The 20,678-nt window shown below is 38.2% G+C and overlaps 1 protein-coding gene across 1 annotated transcript; it reads right to left on the reverse strand.

Annotated features, from left to right (window-relative positions):
• Positions 1-1,235: 1,235 nt before the first annotated feature.
• On the reverse strand, positions 1,236-19,683 carry LOC149261233 (V-type proton ATPase subunit d2-like). The gene is made up of 10 exons (XM_089421910.1): positions 19,362-19,683; positions 3,562-3,682; positions 3,250-3,357; positions 3,004-3,106; positions 2,727-2,807; positions 2,533-2,618; positions 2,157-2,216; positions 1,968-2,016; positions 1,726-1,860; positions 1,236-1,582 (listed from the first exon to the last, which is right to left on the reverse strand). Exons 1-10 carry the CDS (start codon positions 19,540-19,542, stop codon positions 1,451-1,453), a joined length of 1,056 nt encoding a protein of 351 aa, XP_089278036.1. The 5' UTR covers positions 19,543-19,683; the 3' UTR covers positions 1,236-1,450.
• Positions 19,684-20,678: the final 995 nt, after the last annotated feature.

Here is a 20,678-nt window from a genome sequence, read left to right on the forward strand (position 1 = left end):
TGACTTCAATCCATGATCCTTACTTAGATGCCTAAAACGTTGAATGTAAGCATTTTGTATGAAACAATGGCTAATATACCTCATGGTTGCTGACCTACCTGCATCAAAAGAGCATGCTGATGAAGTGGATGAGCTAACCAATAAGTAGGCGAGAAACATCTAAGAAGCTGCTATCTGAGGAACATGTGAGGCTGCTAACTGGAAATCCGCATCTTAGGAGATCTTTTTTCTCTTAGAGCTATCCATATATATGAATGGGTAACGAACCTCAATCCCGAATTTTTTGTGGAAAGACATGTGTGAATCTGTCTATCTAATCTACTCAATATCAAGGGTTGTTCATTCCTACAAGGGCTCTCCACGTGAACTCACCCTAGGACATCGTAGAAAATGAGTAGGGGACTTTATCAACCCAGCCTCACCATCCTTAATATTAAGGACACCCTTGAAAATGAGTATGGGGCCTTATCAAGAGGCAAGAAGTGGACTATAGGCTCGAGGTTGTCATTGTAGACAAACCCTTGACTTTGTCCCATAGAAGTGAGTTTCATCTGCTAGTCTGCCCTATTTTCTAGCACACACACATATATATATGAAAATCAAAATTAGATTAAAAAGAAAAAAAAGATAATAAGAAAACAGAAATAATACTTCAAGGAGGGATTGTTCAACAAACTTCAGTTAGGGGTGAAGCTCTTTTAAGAGATTTGTTCTCCCTGTGTTTTGCAGTTCCCTGACCACTCCCACAGCTCGGCACCACCTTGAAAAAGCACATCTATTTTCTACTCTTCTGTGTGAACAAGGTAGCTTGAGCGAAGCCTTTCGAAACCAAATAAAAACTCTTAAACACAAGAATTATTAGTCCACAACCATGCAGTTAATTAACAGACTATGAACCTAGGAACTCTCCCAGGCCAGGTATTGCTTCCTATTCTAATTGCTAGATAAATAACCATAAACAGAAAATCTCTCCAGAGTCCAGAATCCTTCAAATTCGTTCAGCTTCTAAAGATTTTTGTGCAATTACATGTTTAACAACCATATGATGTAGATTTCCAAAACCTTCCAATGCAAAACCCTTACAGAAAATAGAACTAGCATTTTCAGACCTGACCTATCAAAGGCCGCATCACCCATTTCATTAATCTGTGAGACATGGTATAGATAAAAATAATCTTCTAGCTATTATCTGTGTAGAATCAAGCTAAGCACAAGGAAGCTCGCAGAGATGCATCTTGATTAAAGAATTTTCATTATTCTCCAAAAAGGAAATTAAATAAATCAGGACACCTCCAAAACTTTTGGCAACATACATAACTATTTCAAATGTGTCTATAGACAACTTAATAATTAAGAATGAGAAAACTTATATAGACATTATTGCCACAAAGGCAAAATCATAATCAATTTCGCAGGCTTTAGAAATAACAGCCTACCACGAAGACATCAATTAGAATATAAAAATAATACTGTCATGAATTCTGGCTTTTTGGTTCTGAGCAACACATTCAGAAATCCACATTAGATTCCTGATCTCCTGCTCCCGCAATCTCACATATGCAAAGAAAACACCATAGTGAAACTGCAAAAAAGTAAAAGAAAACATCAATAAGCTGGTTTAATTTTTTAGAAGGGTATAACCCTTCTCTCTAGCTAGAATATTTAATCCATTAAAGTGGCTTAAAGGAAAAAATGGCTCAGTTTTAGAGATGTCATCGCATTTGCCTGTTGTTCAAATGCCAGACAGAGCCTTTTCACTTCCTCCTCATAGAAAATCTTGTCCAGCATCTGACTTTCTCCATAAGATATTTTAGAAAACATTGACTGATATGGTGGATACTTCTCCATAGCTCCCCGGACCTATCAATAATAAGATGCTCAAAAAATGCACAAAAAGGATGCTGACCAAAAGGGTGTTCAAAACCTTGCGAAAAATTATATAAAACATGTGCTTATGAGACAACTACCTGATCAATATCGTCACAGACAGCAAGCTCTTCATGACCATAAGGATGCCTAACAAACATACAAGTTTGTCAATCAAAACACCTCCATAAACTGAAAGGGATATGAATGAACCACAGTCAAGAGTATCAAACATTCAAAGCAGATGCTAAGTGCTAAAGTTCAAAGAGGTACAATCTAATAAGCCTTACAGCAGTCCAAAATTAGAATAAAGCTTCCGTCGATCATCACGAGTCAATTCTGTTCCAATACTGCATGTGCAAACATTTCACACTCATCCATGAGTGAACCAACCATAAACTCCATTCCCAAAATAAGCTATTCGGTAGCTAAAAATACTGGATATAAGATACCCTCGCAACTAAATGCAGTAGGCACACTAAGCATTCAAAGGGTTTCTTCCACATGATTTTTGTTGGCTCAACACCTCACATTTTGTTTTTTCCCAAGCACACAGATAATGCCCAGTCAGATTTGAATAAACAGTAGTCTAATTTTACAGACCACAGTTTTAATTGCCATATTAAACGGAAGAACTAAGCAATCTTGGGATCCAAAACTGTATACCTGTTTATTGTAATGTTTATGGCTCGTCGATCAGCTTCAAATGACAATAAATCAGACATTATTTCAGCAGTAGCTCCCCCCAATTTCTGTTGGTGATGAGTGCATATGAAATCAGGCACCATCATGCTCAATTAATATTTTTTACAAAACTTCAAGTGACATATGACTTGTTTCCAAGGTTTTACAGTAATTACCTTGCAAGACTTGTAGAAGTCTTCCAGATATGCTTTATAGAGTGTGTTCCGCATAAGTTCTATATTCATATCATCCAGATCCTAACAAGAGTGATCAGACATTAAGATTTGCAGGAAATATAAGAGAACTTAAGCACTAATGCCCTACTTCAAACACTGTCCCAAAAGCATTTGAATGGGAAATCATTCAATTAGGATATTACAAATCAATCAAGAACTGGAGAATTCATAAATTTTTCCAAGGGCTGATCTCACAAACAGGAATTACTACACCTACCTCAGAAGTAAAACATTCAGAAAAGTAGGGAGCTAAAGGCGTGTCAACAAGCACCAGTCTATATAGTTCTCGCATATTCTGGGCAACTGCAAGTGTTGCAATACTGAAAAAATCTAACTATTAGGTGCATCATTAAATACTCCACTGCCTGCAACTATTATGCCCAAAAAATACTCTGTAACTAGGAATGATAACTGGGAATTTGGAATATAGTAAATAAATAGAGAAGTTAACATTTAAAATTACCTGTCAAACATGCCCAGAGGATGACATTTTTCTAGCAATTCCTGGACATCTCTTTCATGCAGAGTGCCAGTGACAATGAGGACAACATTATCAATCATATGACCATACCTGAAAGCAAACAAAAAGAAATGATCATATGTAATGTTTTGCTTCTTCACCAAGTGAGCAAGACTTCGAAAATAAATTTTCCCAAAGTTCCTCCACCACAGCTTTTAGTTCATATTTTCCAAACCAATTCTAAATAATAAATCCAATAGCTGAAGTACACCACCAGCTCTGGATCTGTTATTAAATAGAAATACAGAAGCATACGTTATATATTCAAGAAATGTTGACAGTGGCTCAGTTGCTTGAGAAAGCAGGTGCTTGTATTCATCCACCAATTTGAGAGTACATTTCTCCACGATTGTTGATGTGTGCAATGGTGAAGGTTCTGCAAGCACACAGTAAACAATGGTAACTCCAAAATTTAATATATGTAGTACAAAACACATGCACATGCACATGAAATTCAGTGTGTAGACCTGCAAATGACTCAGCAAGCTGAAGAAGAGTAAGAATTGGATTGCGAAAATACTGGTGAAAATTTTGGCAAAAATACACTCAAAAAATCCAAAAAATTCACAAAATTTGATATTTTCATTCACTGCAAATCTTCAAAGTTTTCATTACCCAGCCAATTTCAAACCAATTAAAAATAGCTGAAAATAATCCAAATCATGCAATATGCATATAGATGGCTTTCTTTGAAGTTTTATGCCCATATCGCAAATGAAAAAAACGATTAAATTAGTAAAGATTAGGGTTTTTAAACCAATCTGTCAGTGAACTGAACAAGTTTTGACAAACTTGCCTACTCTTGGTTCAAAATTGCCAAATTTTGGGGTAAGATTGACCAATATTGGCCAGATTTTGGTTCTCGAGTAAACAAAAGCTAATTTTATAGCTGATCCAAGTAAACTGGCCAAGTACTCAGAAGACTTGGTGAGTCTCTGATAAAGCCAAGACATTATAATTCATGAAACCTAGCAGTGATCCTTGACAAAATGGAAAAATAGTTACACCGCATATGCTTTGCCTATTTTGTTAAAAGAAAGTCATTAACAAAAGTTTCAAACCAGGATATATCATTCTAGCAATCCAAGATTTGGAATATTGTTGTCCCTCCTAAGCAAGGGTAAGTGCAGAAGCTTTCAACATAGAAACTTAAAACTTGAAAGCATTCAAATCTACACAAATCATAATTTTACCTGCAGATCAGAGATTTGATCTACTATTTTAAGAACCAGTCCATGGATGTCCAAGTATGTAGAATGTGGGATAACATTACAGAAAGAAATGGGATGGGCAACCTCGTTCTCCCAGCATAACCACATTAAGCTTTACAACACCAGCTGTACAATCCAGAATTGAGAAAGCACTCAATCCTGAATGCCTTCTAACAATATCCAATGGCTTCTGTGCCAAGTGAGGCCAAAGTTCTAAATCAACCAAGGTAAACCCAATTAACAACCACATAAGCTCGATCATGCTGACTTAACCTACGGGTAAATGCTTAGAAACAAGAAAGAACTCCTTCACCCCTTGTCAATGCAGAAGCTACCCTGTGGAGTTTCAATTTTCAACTATCCAATGAAGTATTTGAGAAAATTAACACTTTCTCAGTTTTTTGCCAAGTGCAACCTGCCATTGAGGTTTAACTTTAGCAAGCTTGTTCAGAGTATTACTGATATAAACCCAGTTCAAGAATCTTGAATCTTCTTGCTAATTTCATACATCCAGAATTAGCAACACAATACAACTTCTACAGTAGCCCAGAACCCATATCAGGTCTGCAATGTGCTCAAACCAAGTGCTGGTGCCAGTTTTGAAAGTATTGGTGATGGTAAAATATTGGCAGGGGTCATAAACTCAGAATATCTGAAAAATCAGGAAAATCATTTGAAAATATGAGGAAAACATCAGCAAGAATTGAACATAATAAAATAAGAAATCAAATCATTTTTTTTGTCTTTTATTCATTTTTCTTTCTTGCAACAGAAATAGTTTCAAAAATATTGTGATAAATTTCAACTTATTGCAGTATTTTCAATTTGTCATGATCAATTCCAATCTATAGATTGCATGCAACAAGTTGTTTAGCTTGGATACATTTTATTTATCCCTAAAAATCCAAATTGATGGCAATCAAAACAACACTGGCTAGTACTACACCACCAAGATCCCAATGTATCAACTGAGCATGGAGTCTGGACATAGTTGCACTGATCCTTCTCTCCACTTAAAGTATTGGTACTGGATCCATATCCTTCCCAGATCCATTTTTGGTACAGATCCTCATTCCAAAAATGGATCCAAGGACAGATCCTTTTATGGTGTGCAGATCTGTTTCGGATCCAGGTTTTCGGTCTCTAGACTCTAGTAGCCTAGGCCCTGGGCCCTAAAAAGAGGTAATAAAATACACATTACTTTGAAATTGAAATTCAACATTTTTCTCCTCGCATTTTATTTTGGAGGGTGCTTTATGTATGAAGTTGAATATACCACTACGCCATGGCACTTGTTTGTTGTCATTTAATATATTTTAATTTTATCTCAGCTCTTGATACTTTGAAAATTGAGTTTAAAGTGTGAAATTTCTGCTACCTAGAAGGTGCTACTAACCCAGTTAATTATTCTGATTTACATATAGACAGCAAAATTAATTTATCAGCTGAAAGTAATGAATAAAAACATGAACATCACCATTCACCAAATAATATTTGCAGTGGAATACACAAGAAACCAATCACACATAAGACATACTTTTGGACAAACGTCCCTGGAAAAACTCCAGTGTAGGGAAAACCAGTTTTCAGATCGAGGGTTTTATTATTAAACTTCAACAAATCTGCTATTGGGAAATTACATAAACTACTTGCCTCTCACTGGCAAAGCTCCAGTAAATTTATCTTTACCACTGCTAATCAAATTGAACTAGGAAAACCCCATGGCTTACCATCTGCAAATTGCAGTCGCCCCAGTACTCGCACGGCCTCCTAGCAAACTCGCACTGCCTCCAGCAACTCACAGTAGCAATTTGCACCACCTCTGGGAAACTCACACTTCCTCCAGAAAAATAACTCAGCCCTCTCTGCACACAATAATCTGGCCAGCAAAACTCCCTCTGGAACTCAGAAGCTGAAAGTCTTCTCAGATGAAGAATAAGCCCTGCAAAACTCTTCCTCAATAAATGTTGTTAAAAGTTGAAACCCTCCTAATGTCTCTAAAAACTCACCCAACTCAACTCAACTTGATGATCAATCTGTCTCCAATGTTGCCCATTGACCTCCCTTTATAATATCTCATTCAAAAATGAACGGCCAAGATTAGAATTTATCTCATCCCAATTAATGGCTAAGATCATCTTAGAAACTTTTTACAAGCTTCTAGAGAAAAATTGATCTTATCTCAACTAATGTCAATTAATTATCCACTTTTCCTAAGTTTTAACTTGGGAAATATTTTAAAAATCGCTAATTGACTTAATTGAGACATTTTCCCTGGGTGAAACTCAGGAAAAATTACATGGGCTTGGAGATAATTAATTCCTTTGTGCTCCTAGCCTTAGTGACACCTCTCAAGGCTAAAACACTTGTCCGAGCTACAATATTTAACACTCCCTCTTAGCAAGGAAGGTGTTCTTGACAACACACAGGTTCCAACTTATCCCTGAAGAAAACAAACTTTCCTTTATTCAAGACCCTCGTCAAAATGTCTACCATTTTCTAATCTGTAGGCACATACTATAGTCGAGTTGATCCACGTTGTACACAATCCCTAATGAAATGGTATTGAATGTCAATATGTTTAGACCGATCATGGAAATTTGGAATATTGGATTCTCAGATAGCTTGATGCAACTCTGATTATCACAATGAATGATGGTCGACTCTATCCTCTGACCAAACAGTGCCACTAGCAATTTCCAAAGCCATATGGCCTCACATGTTGCCATGCTTGTTGCCATGTACTTTGCTTCTACATATCTTAATGCAACAGACTTATGTTTCTTGTTGTACCAAGAGACAATCCCCAAGCACATGTTGAAACAACACTCTGAAGTGCTTTTCCGGTCCACTGCATTACCTACCCAGTCTGCATCAGTGTAGCCAATCAACTTGACACCATCACCTTGAGTATATTTCAACCCATACTCAATTGTACCTTGTAGATATCGCGACACATGCTTTGCTATTGTCTAATCCACTCTCTTTAGTTCCACCATGAACTGAGTAAGAGTTTTGACTGCAAAGCAAATGTTTGACCTTGTGTTGACTAGATACATGAGAGAACCAATAAGTTGTCTATATAAGGTGGGGTCCACTACCTCCTACTACGATGGATCAATCTTCCTCCAATTGCTTACCATAGGTGTAGACATGGGTCTACAGTCCAACATCTTGAATTTCTTCAAGATCTCCAAAGTATATCTCCCTTGACCAAGGAAGATTTCCCCATCTGTCTGCCACACTTCGAGTCTTAGAAAATAGTGCATTGACCCCAAGTCCTTCATCTCGAACTTTGCTGCTAAGTCCCTCTTGCAATCTTCTATGAGCCCTGGTGACCCAATCAAAAATAGATCATCCACATACAAAACGAGAATGAGTGGTTCACCTCCAACCATAAGATAGTAGAGGTTTGAATCTACCTCACTCTTCATGAAGCCCATCTCTTGCAAGTAGTTGTCAATACGACCATACCATGCTCTGGGAGCTTGCTTGAGTCCATATAGCGCTCTCTTCAACCTGCATACATGAGTTTCCCTCCCATGTATCGCAAAACCCTTTGATTGTTTGTGTACACCTCCTCTTCTATGACTCCATTCAAGAAAGTTGTCTTGACATCCATCTGATGAATCTGCCATCCCATCTATGTTGCAAGTGAGATCATGGCCCTAATGGAAGTATACCTGGCCACGGGAGCAAACGTCTCCTCATAATCTATTCCTCTTTCTGAGAGACCCTTGGCCACGAACCTAGCTTTGAATTTTTCAATGTTACCATCTATAGCATGCTTGATCTTAAAGATCCAGCGAGAACCAACCATTATCCTATCCAATGGTCTAGGTACCACCTCCCAAACATCGTTTAGCATGATGGAGTTGCACTCCTCCACCATAGCATCCTGCCACACCCGGTGTTGTGCAGCCTCTTCATAGCTGGAAGGCTCACTGTCAATGTGCTGACTCATGAATACCTTGTAACTTGAATATCTCTCTAGTGGTCTCCTCTCCCTAGTGCTCAATCTAGGAGCTCCTACAAACTCTTATGCATATTTCAATGTTGAAGCACTTTGTGGTTCCTCTTGCCAACTAAAGTGGGTGGAGCTTCAAGCTCCTAATCATGCCCCTACTCCTTGTTCTACGAACTCTCCTGTACACCTATACATGTACTTGTACTTGTGCCCTGCACCTGAGATTATTGTTCAACCCTTGGAGCTTCTGCTTACTAAATTTGATCAACTGTTGGCAACTCGCGAGATCTCCTAAAGGCTTTCTCCGCCTGAAACTTCACGTCTCGTCTCACGATGATCTTCTGAGTCCCTAGGATATAGATCTTGTATGCCTTGGATGTTTCATTGTAACCAACAAAATACCCCTTCTTTGCAATTGAGTCTAGCTCGGTGTGCTTCTCAGTTGGAACGTGACAATAAGCAATATTGCCAAAAACCCTGAAATGACCGACCCCTGGCTTCTTCCTTGTAAATGCCTCCTCGAATGTCATCTTTCCCAACACCTTATGTGGGACCCTATTATGAATGTAAATTATTGTGCTACATGCTTTTGCCCAAAGATATCTAGGCATATCCTAATCATATAGCATGGACTTTGTTGTTCCAACTATGGTTTTGTTCGTGTTCTGCAACCCCATTCTGTTGTGGGTTGTATGGAACTGTCCACTCCCTCTTGATTCCCTCCTTAGTGTAGAACTCCTTGAAGGCTTTCTCAATATACTCACACCCATTGTTTGTCCGACGTACCTTTATCTTCTTTCCTATCGAGTTCTCCCAAGAGATTTAAACTCTCGGAAGCGACTAAAGACTTCATCTCTTATTTTCAAGAAGTATATCTAGTTCTTCCTAAAGAAATCATCAATGAAGGTCACGCAATATTCATAACTCCCGAGAGATCGTGTTAATAATGGACCACAAATATCAAAATGTATCAACTCTAACACACCCTTGGTTCTACTATCAGTCCTTGGAAATGTTGCTTTTGAAAACTTTCCAAGTACGAACCCTCTCAATACATCATCATGTTATGTACTCACTTCTGGAATACCTTTCACCATTTCTCTGAGCATCTTAAGTATATCCTCCTGTGCCACAACTCTCCCATATCTCTATTGCTAACTAGTGCCTTTGGAGTATCGAATTCCAACATGTACAACTTGTTGCTTCTTACCCCAATCTCCTTTGCTAACTTCCAATCCTGGTGTTTTAGATACACATATTTTCCTCGAAAATGTACATCATACCCATTATCCTGAAGAGAAAATACTAAAATTAGATTCATTCCCATACCTGGCACATGCAACACATTTGTAATTTGGATATTATTTCTTGACTCCCACAAAAATGTGACTATCCCTCTCCCAATTGGAGTATACTTGGATTTGTTTCCCAATTGTATCTAGAAGCCTATCTCCTCTCCTTTGTAGTTGGAGAAATACTCTCTAACTTTTGTCATGTGACATGACACCCCACTATCAATGTACCAGATACATGTGTTGAAATTTGGCAGCTCAGGGAGAAATTTCCTCCTTTGGGAGGCCCTCCTCGCCCTTTGGAGAGCCTACTAGCCCTTGGAAGAATTTAATTTGCACAAGGAAAAATATTATTTTTAATGTGAAACCCACATCGACACAAAAGTACAAGTCGGTCTAGGCAAGGAAATTCGACCTCCAAGGGCACATATAAATAGACCACACTTGGCATCACTTACAGGCATCATCACACATTCACATCTCCTCTTGTTTGGTTCAACTAGCTTTGAAATTGCAGGTCCAAGTTCACACGTGTGAAGGAGAAAGAGACTTTTTTGTTGACCGATTTTGACTTCTATTTTGGGTTGTTTAACTTGCGTTGACTTGAGGAGGGTTTAACCTTGTTTGACTTGTTTTTGGATCTGCTTAGAAGGCCTAGTTGACTTCTGCTTTGACCAAGATTTGTTCAGAGCATTTTGACCTGAGTTGACTAAACTTCTTGTGCTATGGTTTTTGCATGTCAACCTTTGACTTTGACCTTATTGTGTGTAGAATTTGTTGACTATTTTGACCAAGTTTGACTGAGCTAAGGAGGTTGAGTTCTTTGTTGCCTTAAATGAATTTTTTGGGCACTTTGACCATTGAGTGGTTAGGTAAGTGTTGATTATTGTTAACTATGACTAGAAATTGCAAAATTCAAGTTTGACCAAATTTGACTTTCTTGCTCATATTTGACTGGATATTGGTTGGGTAATTTGACTAGTCAATGCTTTGACCTTTGACTCATTGTTGATGTACTTGGGCATTGTATCTCTCTACTGAACATTTGATGACAATCTAATAGAAGAATAATTTGGAAAGGGTTTCCTCCCTTGTGGGGTTTTTCCATGGTCTTTGACCAAACAACTGTCTCTATCGTTCTTGGTTGTCTTCTATTGTGCATTTGGTTTACTATTCTATCTACAATTGCTTATTATTGTTGGAAGATTGAAATTATATTGGAAATTAATTGCTAATTGAAGAAGAATTATTATAAGTGATTGTGCCAAGCATAAAACACTAGAAAATTAACAACTTGTGCTAGTCGAGCTAGATAGACATGCAATGAGGACGAACTCATCTTCAATTCTTGTAGACAATTCATCAATGTATGTTGAAGTTGATGTCTATTGTTTCTTCTTCTTTTCACCCTTCTTTTTGTTCGGACATTGACTGACAAGTTTCTTAGTTAATGATAGTCGAAACACTTGATTTTAATCAAGTCATTCTTTTTCTTCTCTCCCTTGGAGTTAGACCCTTTACTTGAGCCTTTATTGGGTATTCCCTTTTCCTGCAAGAGCAACATTCTTGTCATCCTCACCCTTTTGGCCACTGATGCTGCTAGCATTGACATAGCTCTTCCTAATCTCCTCCTAATTGAAATTGCTCCAAAGATGATTCCAGCTATGAAGGTCTTGTCATCCATTAATCACTTGGACAAAGACGTTCCATTGCTTTGAGAACCCATTCAACGCAATTCTCACAGGCTCTTCATCTTCCACTTTTTCTCCGATAGTTGTTAACTCAACTCTGACTTTTCTAACTCTGGTAAGATAACTAACAACACTTTCTCCCTTGTTCTATCTAGCGTTTCACAGCTTCTCTCTAAGGATAATTTTTTTGTTAATAGTTGCTCTTTGGAACATATTTAAGATGGCATCCCACATCTTCTTACATGTATCCAACTCTACAATGTGGGGTACAATATGATCTTTGACCCCATCTTAGATGAGATGTCTAGCTTTGGCATAATCCTTGCAGTAGGTCGCTAACTGTGTTGGATTTGTTGGTATGGCAACAACAAATGTTGCATACTCCTTCAGTCTGTGCTCCTCTAGCAACAAAAGTATCCTAGATTTCCAAATACCAAAGTTTGATGCACCATCAAGTCTATCTTGATCCCTCAAACCAGCTGAAGCCATTTCTAAAACCATTGAACAATAAACCCAAATAAATCTGAAGATATCTGAAGAGAATCAACCTATGCGATGAAACCCTTGGTTTCTCCTTCAAAACCCTCACGCTCAAATAAAGAAACACCCCAACGCTGTAGATATCTTTGATACCATGTGAAATTTCTACTACCCAGAAGATGTTATTAACCCAATTAATTATTTTGATTACTTATACACAACAAAATTAATTTATCAACTGAAAGTAATGAATAAAAACATGAACAACACCATTCACCAAATGTTATTTGCAGTGGGATGCATGAGACACCAATCACACAAATAACACATATTTTTGGACAAACATACCTAGAAAAACCCCAGTGTGGGGAAAACCAGTTTTCAGATTGAGGGTTTTATTATTAATCTTCAACAAATCTACTATTGAGAAATTACATAAAATTGTTTGCCTCTCATTGACAAAGCTCAAACCAATTTTTCTTCACCACTACTGTCAAATCGAACTAGGAAAACCCCACCACTTCCCTTCTGTAAATTACACAGCCTCCCTGGTACTTGCATGGCCTCCTGGCAAACTCACACAACCTCCTAGCAAACTCGCACTAGAAAACTTGCATGGCCTCTTGGAAAACCCACACGGCAACTCGCACTACCTCTAGCAACTCACACTGGCAATTCTGGCAATTTGCACTGCCCCAAAAAAAATAACTTTACCCTCTCTACAAACAATAATCTAGCTAGTAAAACTCCCTCTGAAACTCAAAGGTTGGAAGTCTTCTCAGATGAATAAACGCTCCAAAACTCCTCCTCAATCAATATTGTTGAAACCTTCATGGTGTCTCTCTGAAAACTCACCCAACTCAACTCAACTCAATTATCAATGTATCTCCAATGCTGCCCATCGACCTCCCTTTATAATCTCTCATTCACAAATGAATGGCCAAGATTAGAAGTTATCTCTTCCCAATCAAGTATCTTAGAAACTTTCTACAAGCTTCTAGAGGCAAATCGATCTTATCTCAACTAATGTCAATTAATTATCCACTTTTCCTACAATTTAACTTAGGAAATATTTAAAAAATCACTAATTGACTTAATTAAGACATTTTCCCTAGGTGAAACTTAGGAAAAATTACATGGGCTTGGAGATAATTAATTCCTCTGTGTTCCTAGCCTTAGTGACAACTATCAAGGCTAGAACACCTATCTGAGCTACAATATTTAACATAAGTTTATAACTTTTGATTGCATTTTTCTATTGATGTACTCTATGTGAGTCGGCATGGTAATATGAATGAAAGTAAAAGGTTTTTTAATAAGAGGTAGGTCATCAATTTTACATAACATATGGCAAAAGAATATTTGCATGCATGGCAGAGAAATTCAACTGATGGGCCTCAAACTGGCTTCCCTGCAATGGCCTACCAAGCCCTTGGCTTGTGCATTGTTGTAAACAAAATAAAAACTATCTGAATATGTTTCAGCCTCTGGCTTCTATAGATGCAACATATGTCATATCCTTCTCATTGTACCTTGTGAGAAGGTAGATGGTCCCTACCTTTGGGCCTGGGCTATGGTGGGTCAACCTCTATCTCCTCCTCCATTGGAGAGTGCTCCTTCCCATCCATTTGCTTTGCTTCTTGCTTAAGATGTTTGGCCTTGAGTACTAGAATAAGTACTTGATAGTCCATTTGCACTCCTATGCAACCTCTCTCAATTGTTGTGTAGTTCCCCTTTGCCTTCCTCTAACCAACTGGGTTACTTTGCCTACTAGGCAAATGAAAGACAATGGAGGAATCCATTTTATGCTTTTTGTGGCAGATCATTAGGAGGATATTGGACTAGAGCAAGGTGATTATAAACCCTTGTATCAACATCACCCCTATGCAAGCCATGATTTTGTTGCATACCAATGGTATTATGGTTGTGTGAGCTTCTATCCTAATGATGTGTCCTATCTTGAGAAGTCCTTTCCCTTCTTGGATTGTCTCCATTGCCTTAAAATCTAGAACTTTCATGCACAAGCCTTCTATGATGAGTTCCTTGTCTAAATGGTGCATGTCGACTAGCTTTCCCCAAAAAAACTTGATTTGTGCCAACCTCCTTCATGTACTCCCCCTTGCACGTGGTGCATGAGTCGTCCTCCTCCATATACTCCCCTTGCCTGTAGTGTGTGCTACCTACTAATGCAGGGTAATGCTGATTGCTGCTAACTAGTGGTGTGACAAGTGCATCACATTGCACGCCTGATATCTTATCCGAATGTGAATGAAAGGAAATGTTGAAGTTGTGCATATTTTGTAATACTATACACAAAATAATGAATTTTTTTTTAGGTATTATTAAAAAAAAAATCATAGATTAGATTGAGAATAGGAATGCAAATCATATCCTCAAGTCATCATACCATTATACCAATACCGAATCAGCATAATAATATCGGTACTAGTACTAGTACTAGTACCATGCAACTTCAAGCACAGGGAGCATGCCACAACATGCCCAAGGCACTACAGGCATACTCAATATTCCACCAATAGCTGCATTGGGTGCAGTCTAAGGAAAGCAGAAAAGGTTGAAGTATCCTTTTAGGAGATCGAGAGATAAAAAAAACACAAAACAAAACAACCTTAACTAACTTATTAATGACATGTTACTAATGCACTATGAAATGAAACATCACCCTTAAATAACATGTTTAATTATTAAATAAACAATAAGTAATGTTAGAAAACAATAAACACACTCATGCATGTATTCACATACGAAGAAAAATCACAAACAACAAAAAGCTGACCAGTCATTTCAATACCAAAAACTCGAACAACCATTACTGTTCGGAATGATGTTCCTTGGACAAACTTTTTACCACAAACTTAGGTTTTTCCTTGTATTCTTTATTGTTTGTGACTTTTGATAGTAAAATTAACTTCTAAAATTGCTACTAATGGCAAGTACCTATACCTGCATCCACAACTGCATTTGTTCATTGTTTTAATATGTATATCTTATACTTTCCAGTCTTCACCGTCACTATGCTATTTTGTCTGGTGATCAACTGTCTGCAGAAGTGTGTGTTTAACCCACATTCAAACTCTTCACAAAGCACATGCCAAAGGATCGTTCATAAGGCACCATATTGGCCTAAAGCTTTTAGCAATTTAGAAGTAGATCAAGAATAGTTAATAAGAAACAGTATGGGCCTAAATCATTTAGAAATGCAAAAGAGGCTTGGGGTTAATGTGTGCACATCCTCCCCTCTCTCCAGTAGTATCATTAGTTGACGGTTCAATGTCTTAACTGGATTCTTTTGACCTTGTGCTAGTGTTGCTCATGAGTTGGAGTGTGTGGGCATCGAATTCCACCATGGCATTGCAGAAAGCTCCACTGTAGGATATTGGCTATATGCTACTGCCCTAAAACTACTCCATTCAACTCTGCATTCTCGTTACTGATCCTCTGCTGGGTTTAGCTTTAATTTGTTGGGTGTTGGTGCGTTAGTTTTCTACATTTGTAGTCGTAGCTTTGTACCCCTGGCAACTTTGGTCTGTCTATCTCTAAGGCATCATTATGTTCTATCATGTACATCTAAGACTCTTGATTCTCGTTTTCTTGAAGGAACATGTGAAGGAAATTTCAGAACACTGCGCATTTCTCATTGTAGCAAGGCAAGCCCTACAGTTCCTGAATTGGTCTTTCATGATGCATTTCTCTCTGGCTTTCCTATAGACAAATGCATAGTCGTCAGAAACAAATTGTAGGCATCAATTGATTGCCATGTCTATTGCGATATAGACAGTTCCATATCAGAAGCTGCATTTCTCACCAAAAACTTCAAGAAAGCTCAGCAAAGTAGAAAATAACAGATTTTGATAGCAGGGATATATTAAGCACTATGGAAATGGATATGGATCTAGCATATTTTTAGAAAAATTGTGATCCATATACGGGGAGATAACATATACATATAGAAACACAGATTTTTCAGATCTCCAAATCGTTCTCCCAAAATTAGAAATGCAGACTGCCACAAAAATTTAGATTGTGCATTTAAGATGGGGAGACAGGCATTTTCAGGACCCCACGCTTTATCTTTTTAATTATTTATTTTATGGTATATATCTGTTTTAAAAAATGTTTTTTCAAGGATCCACTAGCCTGACATTCTCGAAAAGCCAAAAATATATCTCAAGCAGATCTAGTGCTTCCTGTTATAGCAAAACCTAGCACCTTAGTGCAAAGCCCCTCTGGGTGACCTAGACAAAGTGCAACAATTGAAGTGAGACCACTGTCACCTCACTAATTACTCTGCCCATTTCAGTGATGGACACAATCCAACACAAAGGCGACCTCCCTAATAGATCTTAAGAATCAAATAACACAATCAACTTAAGCTAATTGCCTTCTAAGGGTTTGACAATGATTTTCCACAAAAGGATAAAGATAGGAATTTAGAATTTGTGAGTAATTTCCAAATTTGAATTAACGGTTCCTATGGATCTTCTAGAGGTCAACTAAAAGAGGCTCAATATAGGTTTTCAGACACACATAATCAAGAAATTGCACTTGGCTATTATAAAGTGGCTTGAAAAATTAGAAATTGTAACAATACAACAATTTATGACAGCAGCAAATTTAGCCCTGGAAACTATGATAATAAAGTATAAAATCAGGGCTAAGATAAAGAATAAATAAACTAAATTACAACAAATTTCAGTGGTTAAAGAGGCATATAACAGCAAATAAAGCCTTGACATCAGCCCTAATTAACAGCTGGAAAATGCATATAGAATGTAATTTTTACTTATTTTATGCATTCTAAACAATTCCTAATCTGCGTACAATAACATCTAAGTCAATAAATGCTGATAATATATGATTTTTCTGTAATAAAGCCCTAATTCACCGTAAAACAATAAAAAAATAATTTTAAGAGTACAATTCATTGCCACAAGAGAGAGAGGACTTGTATCTTCTCAATCTAGGGCTACTGTAAACTAGGAATAAACAATCTTTGGGAAATTTAGAGTAGATACAAGAATCAAAAAGATTAGGTTAAGTTAACCTACTTATCCTAGGGTTTTGAATAAAAGCTCTCAATTTCCAAAGATAAATTAAGAAAAGGAGCTAACATGCTACTACCTCAAAGACTTGGAATAAGGGTTTGTTCAAGAAGTATAATGAAACAAATAATACACTAACATGCTTGATACTTAATTACATTCATCCAATAAAACACTAGCCAAGATATAAGAAGTTAACTAAATAGATTTATCATGCATTCATCCAAGCCTCACCATTACCATACATGAAAAGAGATCAAATCCACAGCAATAAAGTCCCCAAGAAAGTCGCTCAACTAGTGCTCCATAGAGAACTAGAGAAAAGAGTGAAAATCTAGGAGATGAATGTCTCTCCAAGTGCATAACAATCCAAATGAACCCAGTGCTTCCCTTCAGATACTAGGGAAACCAAGCACTTTAGCTCAAATTAGGCTAAAACCCCTTAAAACATACAAATCCATGATACAATTTTGCATTTTAACAATGGCACATGCTTTTAATTTCTTTGCAGTTGCATCAACCTCTTGGCATTTCCAAGCCCCTCTTCTCATAGGATAAGGGAAGCAAAGAACTAGTACAAGCAATTGAAAACAACGAAACAAAAGAAAGGATAATGGATAAAGGACAGATGGCAAGGATTTAAGTATGAAAGAATGTGGACATGCCACCTCTATCAAGGCCTCCTATCCATGCCCCTCCTAGACAGTGAAATAAAAGCCCCAAGGTGCTCATGCTTTACTAGAAGGAAGAGATGACCACCAAGGTGAAATAAGGCAACAAGTATAACTTCCAAGAATCATGCTCCATTATATGATTTCAACCTATAACCCTTACTTAAATGCCCTGAACATTATATGGAAGCACTTCATATGGAACAATGGCTAAAATACCCCATGGTCGCTGATCCACCTTTGTCGAAATAGCATGCTAACCAAGCGGATGAGCTGATAAATGGCGGTGTGAGGGGTATCTGAGAATCTGCTATCTCAGGATCATGTGAGGTGGCTGGCTGGAAATCTGAACACTTCCAATCTTGAAAAATGTATCCTGAGTGGATCCAGATCTGAATTTGCAGTAAGATAGATGCAAAACATAGGGGACAAAACCTCTTTCACATATAGGTAAACGGATCATGGAAGAAAACTCCAAAACCAACAAAGCCCTGTCAAAATGCGCGTTCCTCTATTTCTCATTCCATCGCAAAATATAAACTTTCAGTGGTTACAAAATAATTCTACTTTCACTAACACAGTGTAACTGACTCTACACTTGTCCCTCAAAACTCTCAAGACTCAATTAACTACCCATTATCAAAACCATATGCATAAATTTAAACAGACCTGGCTGACTCGAGATAAACTCCTCAACCAGATTTGAGATAAACTCCTTAGCCATGTCACCACCACTCTGCAACTCCATAAAATTGGAAATTAGCTCCACTCCACCACAAAACTGAGCATGTAACGTTTGTTCATGCACCCAACCACAGTTCCTAAAACTGTGTCATTGTGAGTCTGTAATAGGCAATCTATGGATCTGCCAAGTGCTCTGATAATCTGCTTCAATATAGGGCAGGCAAACCATAGCCCTGAGTTGATTGCCATGCATACTGTATGCAAGCAAACTGTGGCCATCAGTTGATTGCCAAGCATATAGGCAAGCAAATTGTGGCATAAATATCATAAGTAAATTATAACATTAGTTGTTTGATATATAAGGCAATTTGAATTTTTCTGCTCTGTGAACGTTTGGATAAGGCTGCGATGAGCTCTCTTCAGGGGAAGCAGAGTCAGGTTAATGTTCTTTTCCCATTCAACCCTATTCGTGCTCTTTTTTAAGTGATTTGATCCTCTTCGGGAATATGATTTGGAGTTTGTCCTGGATCACCATAAGCAGGTAGACCATGATATCAAAAATTCATTAGTTGTTAGTGCAGACCTCCCAACCCACAGTGAAAACATGGGTGTCTTATATAATATAGTGGCAGAGTTACCCAATTGACCTGTGGTCTTCACCAGCTCAAAAATAAAAAATGTGCCGACAAGTAAATTATAGCTACCAATTTACTGCCATGGATACGGGCAAGCAAATTGTGGGAGAAACATCAGAAGCCAATTATAGTATCAGCTGGGTGTCATGCATACAAGGTAATTCGTGTTTTCTTCCCTGAATTGTGGGGCGGGGTTCAATTATCTACAAATGAGTGCGCACTGTAACCCTAACATCCTTCTGCTGTTACATTGATAAAGTTAGTCGATCAAGAAACTAATGTTTAAAGCCACTAACTCTGCAAATGTTCGTATTCAAATAACCTTTTTTTCTAGCCAAGAAACTGAAAAGATATGCGTTACCGTTCTGCAGGTAGGGCCCGTAGTCGGTGGCGGCAAGATGCATTTTAATGTCATCCAGCGTCTCGCACTGGCATAAATTATTGTAATCGGCCGCTGTCAACAGACCCGATCGGTACCCTCGTACAATTGCTTCCAGGTATCCGCCATGGATATTGAATGTGAGGGACTCGAACCCGTACATGATTGCACTTTGGACTGAAAAAACAGCCTTCTGAAGCAACACGAACAGCAATAAATCCACTGTTCGAACACCTTCAACGTGTAACAACAGTGAAAATGTGTAGAGAAGTGAAGTATAAAAATTGATAACAACAATGAAGTGGATGGTCACATGAGAGGCGCTTTTGTGTGGTTCCTCCGCCCCAACATGAGCCCGAAGGAGTGAAGTTATCAATGTGGAAGGGCATAACACAATGTAAAAGCCTTTTTAATTTTTTATTTGAAAATTTTCAATAATTAGGCCGATAGGCCTTCCTTTGAAAGGGACCTTTCGTCGTCCTTCTCATTCTCACGCTGACACCTAGCGGACTGGACAATTAGCTTCGTCTTTGTTCAGGCTTGATTCTCATGTGACACCTGGCGGAGTGGGCATTTTTTCCCGTATTTGTTCAGGAAACGACTTAGCGGGTTTTTACGACACCTCATTACCTGCATATCGGCCTCCCTGCAAAGAAGGGGCGGAGGTATTCATGGATGCCGCCTCACTGACTGAGCCTTGGCATAGCTGGACGATGCGCCCGCGCCCGGCGGAACAAAAAACACCCCGTTCAACGACAAGTCTCAGTCTGATCTTCAATTTCGGAGACCGTTTCCTGCTCTTCTTCCATATCCATCCATTTTTTGCTCTTCATGTTTTTTCCACGCCCTCTGCAATAATGTTTTTGTGCTTTTCCACTCACTGCTGCAATAATGTCTCCAGCTTTTGCTGTGTTATCTGTCCAGCTTTTGCTGTGTTATCTGTTGTGCACTACTTACCTATCACTGTTTACACATCCGTTTACTGTTCACAAATTGCTCGTGCTCAATTTTCAGGTCAGTGCTCTCAAAAATGGGTTTTCTAATCCCATTCTCTCTCATTTTGCTTCTAACATTTTAATTTTATTCCAGTGTTTTCTTAGTGTTCTCTTCTGTGTTTTTCACTGGCAGGGACAGAGCTGTTTCCAGGTTCAGAAATTGTTCGCCCAGGTTCCCAGGTTCTCAGAATTCTGTTATTCGAGTGTTTTCTTAGTGTTCTCTTCTGTGTTTTTCACTGGCAGGGACAGAGCTGTTTCCAGGTTCAGAAATTGTTCGCCCAGGTTCCCAGGTTCTCAGAATTCT

The sequence above is a fragment of the Pinus tabuliformis genome, chromosome 6 (assembly GCF_031772625.1).
Source record: "Pinus tabuliformis cultivar Carrire ecotype Pingquan chromosome 6, CPIR1, whole genome shotgun sequence".
NCBI classification, from domain to species: Eukaryota; Viridiplantae; Streptophyta; class Pinopsida; order Pinales; family Pinaceae; genus Pinus; species Pinus tabuliformis.

What these genes read in the sequence shown, in the direction of transcription:
- LOC149261233 (XM_089421910.1), bottom strand. Translation starts at nt 19,542, where the DNA reads ATGTACGGGTTCGAGTCCCTCACATTCAATATCCATGGCGGATACCTG. An exon ending in CTGAATGTTTTACTTCTGAG is followed by an intron (nt 2,808 to 3,003) that starts GTAGGTGTAGTA and finishes CACTCTTGTTAG; the next exon opens with GATCTGGATGATATGAATAT. An exon ending in ACTTCTACAAGTCTTGCAAG is followed by an intron (nt 2,619 to 2,726) that starts GTAATTACTGTA and finishes CATCACCAACAG; the next exon opens with AAATTGGGGGGAGCTACTGC.